General features: G+C 47.0%; 1 protein-coding gene across 2 annotated transcripts; it reads left to right on the top strand.

The window, feature by feature from the left end:
* The first annotated feature begins 367 nt into the window (after positions 1–367).
* SLC7A3 (solute carrier family 7 member 3) lies at positions 368–6,139 on the top strand. 2 transcript variants are annotated; one of them, XM_079122744.1, is made up of 12 exons: positions 368–536; positions 1,532–1,931; positions 2,370–2,528; positions 2,750–2,927; positions 3,133–3,245; positions 3,381–3,603; positions 4,114–4,253; positions 4,345–4,447; positions 4,690–4,856; positions 5,019–5,173; positions 5,527–5,635; positions 5,773–6,139. In XM_079122744.1, exons 2-12 carry the CDS (start codon positions 1,562–1,564, stop codon positions 5,901–5,903), a joined length of 1,848 nt encoding a protein of 615 aa, XP_078978870.1. In that variant the 5' UTR covers positions 368–536; positions 1,532–1,561; the 3' UTR covers positions 5,904–6,139. The 2 variants fall into 2 exon arrangements, with proteins under 2 accessions (XP_078978870.1, XP_078978871.1); XM_079122745.1 differs by having other exon boundaries at positions 369–518.
* The last annotated feature ends 1,715 nt before the right edge of the window (positions 6,140–7,854 follow it).

The following is a 7,854-nucleotide window of genomic DNA, read 5'->3' on the forward strand; positions in this document are numbered from 1 at the left end:
CTGTTTGCCCCTCCACCCTTCTCCCCCCCCCCCCCAATGTCCCTCAGGCCCCAGGATCACTGATTCTGACTAAAGAGACACAAAGGTAGAAAATCACAGGGGGTCTCTAGTCAGGAAGCCTCTTATTGTCCTGCTCTGAGGACCAGCGCGGCAGTGGGAAAAGGCTGCCCTTCCCCCTTTTCTGCTCCCCGCCACACCAGGTTTGCTGTTGAGGGTGGGAAGTAGTCTCAGGCCCCACGCAATTCCTTTTGCAAAGCCAAGTGTGTGTGTGTGTGTGTGTGTGTGTGTGTATTTGTGTATGTGCGCGCGCGCGTGTATGTGTTGTGTGTAGGGAGGAGGGTTGGGGGTGGGATCCCATGACGTTACCAGCTCCGCCTCCCGATGAATATAAGGGGCGCTTGGCGCGCAACGACCCTAAGCAGCAGCTTTGAAGCCCGAGCTACTGAACTCAGCAGCTCCAACCCAACTCGGCTTAAGTCAGCCTTTCCAAATCCGATTGGAGACTCTCAGCTTCCTGGGTTAGTCTCAGCTCTCTGGTAAGCCTCGGGGAACACGTGTGTCGGAGGGGGGACGGCGAGGGTCTTGGCATACCTAGGATTCTCTCAGGCAACCATGGCATGCAGTTGCATCAACGCCGTGGTGACCTGTTGCTGGCGAGACCCCGGCCCCGGGAGCCGGGGTTCCCAATATCGACCCCAATCCCAGACCATTTCTAGATTGGAGCACGAAAATCTGGGAGCTGAGTCAGGGGGCTTCGGTTGGGACCCCTCGTCTCTGCCGAGTGGGAAGTACGAGCAATCTCGGGCTGCTCTGGGGCCCCTCCCAGGGCGAGTCTCCAAATCTTAGATGTCGAAGCCCCGCCTTGCTGTTGATGCTCGCAGGTCAGCCTAGCCCGGCGAGAGGAAGTGGGGGAACATTTGCTTACTCCCCTGGGTGAAGGCAGCGCCAAATGAGCGGTGTGGGCTTGATGAGGAGGCATGGAATTCAGCTGGTGCTCACTTTTTATCTATAACTGAGGTCGGACCGTCTCCTGGGAGGCCTGGGGTCCATGTCTCTGGAGCCCTGGGGGCGAGTACTGAAAGGAGCATGGGTGTGAGAAGGAGGCTCTCCCCGGAGTTGCTGGCCTCTCCTGAGCTGAGTTCTGTTTAATTCCCAAGGAGCCACAGGCCAGGGAGCAGGGTTCCTACATTGGGGTCTACGATAAATCCTATAGGTTCCTGACCAGAGGAAGAAGCAGCCTAACATTGTCTGAGAATTTAATAGGTGCCAGCCACTTTACTACGGGGGAATTTCACGTGCTTCTTCTGAAATTAGCCCTTCCACAAACCGTGTGAGGTACTGTAATTCCTACTTCCATATGCAGAAACTGAGTTTAGAGGTAGAGTGACTTGCCTTTGTCCCTTCAGTCCACCCCACCACGCCCCTTTCCCTCCCTTAGCTCTTTTGCTTGGTGGAGTGGGTTTTGTAATTCACTTTTAGAGCTTAGGAATAATGAGCTCTATTGAAGGGCTTTTGTCTTGTTTTTCACCAGATCCTAGCATCCTCTTCAATTACAACTAGAATGCTGTGGCAGGCACTTCGCAGATTTGGTCGAAAGCTGGTACGGAGACGTACACTGGAGCCAGGCATGAATGAGACTCGCCTTGCCAGATGCCTGAGCACTCTGGACTTAGTGGCCCTGGGTGTGGGCAGCACATTGGGTGCAGGTGTATATGTCCTGGCTGGTGAGGTGGCCAAAGATAAAGCAGGACCATCCATTGTGATCTCCTTTTTGGTGGCTGCTCTGTCTTCCGTGTTGGCTGGCCTGTGCTATGCCGAGTTTGGTGCCCGGGTCCCCCGTTCTGGTTCTGCATATCTCTACAGCTATGTCACTGTTGGTGAACTCTGGGCCTTCACCACTGGCTGGAATCTCATCCTCTCCTATGTCATCGGTGAGATGGTGGGGTAGGGAGGAAATGGCACAGCCAGCAAAGGGACTTTGGGCCAGGAAATTTGCATTGAGTGGTGAAGCCAATGTGTTCTTTATTATTCAGTAGGGCTAAATGTGTATGTTGGTGGGGGTCTGGGAGGGTTGAAGGTATGGAGAAATTGTTCTACTGACCTCTGGCAGAATTTTTTTCATTAAATGACTGGTTTTGGTTCTTAAAAAGTAATTATAGGGCCGTGGGTATAAGTCAGTGGTAGAGCATGTGTGTGCACCTCTGGCAGCAAGGCTCTGCATTCAATTCCCAGCACCCAAAAAAAAAAAAAAAAAAAAAAAAAAAAAAACAGTAAAATTAGGTGATAATGGGTTAGGACAGGGATTTGTGTGAGACTAGTGTGGGGGAGGGAGGGAATTTGACCCCGTGTTTCTCCCTCTGCTCTACCAGGTACAGCCAGTGTGGCTCGTGCCTGGAGTTCTGCTTTTGACAACCTGATAGAGAACCGCATCTCTCAGGCTCTAAAGGCGTCCATCTCACTGCATGTGCCACATTTCCTTGCAGAATATCCAGACTTCTTTGCTTTGGGTCTTGTGTTGCTGCTCACGGGTGAGGCAAGGGGCAGGAGATGTTGATGGGGGGAGGGGCCTGGGCGGGACTTAGCCTGGGGGCTGGGACTGGGGCTGGGCCTTGGAAGGGCAGGGTGGAGGCGATAATGGCCTGGAGGAAGAGAAGCTGGGAAGGAATGAGTCACCCACATAGAGGCAGGAAAAGAAAGCTTGGACTGACGACCTTCCTTTCTCAGGGTCCTGATTGAATTTCTCCCACAGGATTGCTGGCTCTGGGGGCTAGTGAGTCCGCCCTGGTTACCAAAGTGTTCACAGGGGTGAACCTTTTGGTTCTTGGTTTTATCATCGTCTCTGGCTTCATTAAGGGAGACCTGCACAACTGGAATCTCAATGAAGAAGATTACGAATTGACCAAGGCTGGACTCAATGACACCCATAGGTTAGAGAGTTTATTTGTCTTCAGAGCTGCAGTGCTGGGGTCAGAATGAGGAGTAAGTGGATCCATGCTGAGGGATTCATGATGCAGATGGGGAAGCATGGGAGGCCAGACCTGGGAAGACCTAGCCAAGTAGTTTGGCATTAGAGAAAAGGTATGAAGTTGACTGAACATACCCTTACCTTTTCCATTCCTTATTCCACTCTAGCTTGGGCCCTCTGGGCTCTGGAGGATTTGTGCCCTTTGGCATCCAGGGGATTCTCCGAGGAGCTGCTACCTGTTTCTATGCATTTGTTGGTTTTGACTGTATTGCAACCACTGGTAACATGATCACTGCATTCTAGCTGGGGCTTGGGTACAGTGTGTGCTCAAACTGCATGCATAATGAGGGTGGTAGAGGAGTGAGTGAACCTGCTTCCTGGGCTCAAAACTTTTGTGCTGTGCCCTTTGCTGCAGGGGAAGAGGCCCAGAATCCACAGCGTTCCATCCCCATGAGCATTGTGATCTCACTGTTTGTCTGCTTTTTGGCATACTTTGGTGTCTCTTCGGCACTTACCCTCATGATGCCTTACTACCAACTCCAGCCTGAGAGCCCGTTGCCTAACGCTTTTCTCCATGTTGGATGGGATCCTGCCCGCTATGTTGTGGCTGTTGGCTCACTCTGTGCTCTTTCTACTAGGTTAGTATCAAATGTTTGTTTTCTTCTGGGCACAATGGTGTACACCTGAAATCCCAGTGATTTGCAAGGTTGAGGCAAGATCATCCCATGTTTGAGGCCAGCCTTGGAAACATAGTAAGACCCTATCTCAAAATAAAAAGTTAAAGAGGCTAGGCATGTATGTGCCTCAGTATAGTACCTCCAGGTTCAATCCCCAGTCAAAAAAAAATAAGGCTGGAGGTATAGCTCAGTTGATGGAGTGCTTGCCTCACAAGCACAAGGCCCTGGGTTCAATCCCCAGTAACGCAAAAAATAAATAAATAAAATAAATAAAAAATAAATTAAAAAATGAAACAACCAAAAACCTAACACCCAATTGCTTGTTTTCCTCTGTGATCAAAGTCTCAGGTCATGGTATTTAGTACCAGAGAATAGCCATTAAAACCCCATTAGAAGTGCTACAAAAGAAAGGTGGGAACATATTAAACATCTCAAATCTACTCATGTCATTCTGACCATTCTTTTCTCCAGCCTCTTGGGCTCTATGTTCCCCATGCCTCGGGTGATCTATGCGATGGCAGAGGATGGTCTCCTGTTCCGTGTCCTGGCTAAGATCCACACCAGCACACATACCCCCATCATGGCCACTGTGGTCTCTGGCATTGTTGCTGGTAAAAAAAAAAATCATTAGCTATTTCACCAGTTCCTTTAACTTCACTATTCCCGTCTCTCATTTCTTCGTCTTCTGCCCATTAATTTTAGCATTCATGGCATTCCTCTTTGAACTCACTGATCTTGTGGACCTCATGTCAATTGGGACCCTGCTTGCTTACTCTCTGGTGTCCATTTGTGTTCTCATTCTCAGGTAGGACTCCCTTTCTCTGCATATTGTGATTTAGGATTTTATTCTTAAGATAAGGAATGATGGGGATCTACACTTCTTTCTTCCACCTTGGACATCCTGACTTTCCTTGGGGAATTTGGGTATCCTACTCTGTAAAAAAGAGCTTCTCTTCTTAATGGTGATGAGGAAGGTGGAGTTGCCTGGGAGAAGATGGTGAAGTGGCTAAGAGTTGTTTTAAAACTGCCTTCTTAATTTTGCCTCAGGTATCAGCCTGACCAGGAAATGAAGTCTGGGGAAGAGGAAGTGGAGTTGCAGGAGGAAAAGATTCCTGAAGCAGAGAAGCTAACCCTCCAGGGACTATTTTGCCCACTCAACTCTGTCCCTACTCCACTCTCTGGCCAAATTGTCTATGTTTGCTCCTCATTGCTTGGTGAGCAGTAAATTTCTTTTTGGGGGGACTTTGATGGGGTGGACAATATGTGGTAACATTTGGTGGTAGAAAGAGGGTGATCCTCCTTGGAATGGGGTGCTGATATCTTGGCATATTGGTCTCAAGAATTGGTTTTGATGTCTCTCAACTTGACCTTTGAAGCTCTACTGCTGACTGTCCTTTGCCTGGTGCCATTTCCACTGCTTTCTGAAGACCCAGTGTGGGTGACAGTGGTTGCACTGCTCCTGATGCTTATTATTGGAACGACTGTGGTCATCTGGAGACAGCCACAGAACTCCAGTCCCCTTCACTTTAAGGTAAATTACCTCTCCCTTGGTACCCACCAACCCATCTTAGGTGAATAAGCTTCAGATGCCTATGATATACTTAAGGTTTCTAGATATACTTAAATTGGACATGAAAGGGAAGATACAGGAGGTACCTAGGGCAAAGACTTTTTTTTGCTTATCTTCTTTAGTTCCTTTCCAGTTCCATTTCTCCAAATGCTATATATTCTGGGAGTCCCACATAAGGTATGATCAATGAGAAGCCATTGAAATACAGTGCTTGAGTTAGGGCTGAACTCTGCCTTTTCTGCCCTGAGTACAATAGGGGTCTCTTTTTAGTTTACACCATCACATGTGAAAAGGAAAAGTTTCCTTCTTTTTAGGTGCCTGCTGTGCCTTTCCTTCCACTAGTGAGCATCTTTGTGAATGTTTACCTTATGATGCAGATGACAGCTGGTACCTGGGCCCGATTTGGGGTCTGGATGCTGATTGGTAAGTATCCGCTTGGGGAGAGTAAGCCTCTTGGGTGTCTGATCCCAACTCCTTTCCCTCTCTTTTCTCCTGTAGGAGAACTATTAAACCTTTATAGGTCACTGGTACCCCATCTCACAACTACCTTTACCCACTAGGGTTTGCTATCTACTTCAGCTATGGGATCCAGCACAGCCTGGAAGAAGTTAAGCGTGACCAACCCCTACCCAAGTCAAGGGCCAAAACTGTAGACCTTGATCTCAGCAATCCATGTGTCCACTCAATTTGACATAATTACAACCAAGTGCTGGCTGGTCCCCCTGCACAATAATGGAGAGTACTCTTGATCCCATGGAGAGCTAGCCCTCCCATATAATATTGGTGGGGGTTACTAATAGAACTCTGTATTTATTGTGGAGTGAAGGATGTGTCTTTGCCGTTTCTCATCTATATTTTTTTTACTTGTCTACTTTTAAATGGTCTCTGTAGTTGCTTACTGGCTTTAAAAATATTATTAAAAGAATTGTTGAATATTGAAAAAAAATGGTGTTGTTCTTTCCTTGCTAGACATGACATAGAGCTTGACTTTAAGGTTGGAGTACTTCAGAGAAATGTCCCTGTCTTTTCTTGAATCACTACAAAATTATCTGCTATGCCTAGGTATGCTTCTTGTAGACTGGGGTTTGAGTGGGTATAGTATAAGCAGCACCCCAGTCTAGTCACACTTAAGATATGTTTTCCCCCTTGCTACACTAAAGATTATGCTCTGGATAAGTAGATAGCAATACTTGTTGCTGGGATTTGGGGGTGGACTCTGATCTCAACACTGGCATTGGTTAGGGCCTACACTGAGTCCATTGTCTTCTGTTCCACCACTTCTAGTTGGACCGGTCCCAGATTCCTGTGACTGCCTGGGCAACAGAAATTTTGGCTGGGTGCTTGGCACTGCTGGGAGGAGGGGTGGACAGAAAGGGTTTTGGTAAAGGACTGTATATATACAAGGGTACTAATTGCTAAAGAAGTCATAGGGGGATAGAGGTCAGCTCTGCTTAAACCATGGACTATTCATTAATTCATTTATCCAACAAATATATAAAATGTTAGACTCTATGCTGGGAACTGGTGATACAGACATGAATAAAACATCTCTGCCTTCAAGGAAATAATAATCTAGTGGGGGAGACAAGCAGGTATACATAACTACAAAATAATTATTTGACCTGGGGCAGGGGTAAGTGTTTAGTATTGAGAAAGCACAGGGAGCCAAGTACATTCCTGTAATCCAGGCTAAGGCAGAAGGATCACAAGTTTGAGGCCAGCCTGGTCAATTTAACAAGAACTTGTCTCAAAACAAAATAAAGGACCAGAGTTGGGCAGGGTGGTGCACGCCTGTAATCCCAGTGATTGGGAGGCAGGCAGGAGAATCACAAGTTCAAGGCAAGCCTCAGCAACTTAGTGAGACTCCATCTCAAAAAGTAAAACAGGCTTGGCATGTGGCTCAGTGGTTAAGCACCCTTGGGTTTAATCCCTGGTACCAAAACCAAAATAAAAAAGGCTGAAATGCAGCTCAGTGGTAGAGAGTCACCAAGTTCAATCCCCAGTACTGCCACACAGTCCTTAAAAAGTGGTTGGGTTGGGGAGAGCTTGACTGTCAGTGAATGCAATGCAGGAAACCATAGAGGTATGGAAAAGATTATTATCCTTGGGGTATGGCATACATTTTTCATGTAGCTGGAGGTTAAGATGTATGATGTTGTGAAAATTAACAGATCAATTGAATAACCTTGTGTACTTTCCTGAGGGGTGTTCACATGTTATCTTGTAAATGGTGTGTGTGTGTGTGTGTGTGTGTGTGGAGGGAAGGGGTAGGGAACCATAAAAATTCCAAGCAGAGTGACAGTTGAATTTGTTAGTCTGAACCACAGCAAGGAGGGTGGCTTGGAAGAAGTTGAGGGAAGCTAGAAAAGGGAGATAACAGCTACCATTTACTGACTCTTTTATGCTAGTTATTATGTGTACAATCTCATTTTGTCCTTTCCTATGAAGTAACTGTTATAATTTTTTTATAGGTGAGGGAGCAAGTTTTAGGTAAGAAATATACTCAATCACATAACTTTGAAAGATCAGGACCTGTTTAGAAATCAAGTTTTGGGGCTGAAGGTAGAGCTCAGTTGTAGAGTGTTTGTTGTAGAGTGGGAGGTTCTGGGTTCTGACCCCAGCACTGCAAAACAAAACAAAAA

This window comes from Sciurus vulgaris (genome assembly GCF_902686455.1).
Source record: "Sciurus vulgaris genome assembly, chromosome: X".
In the NCBI taxonomy this organism is placed as follows: Eukaryota; Metazoa; Chordata; class Mammalia; order Rodentia; family Sciuridae; genus Sciurus; species Sciurus vulgaris.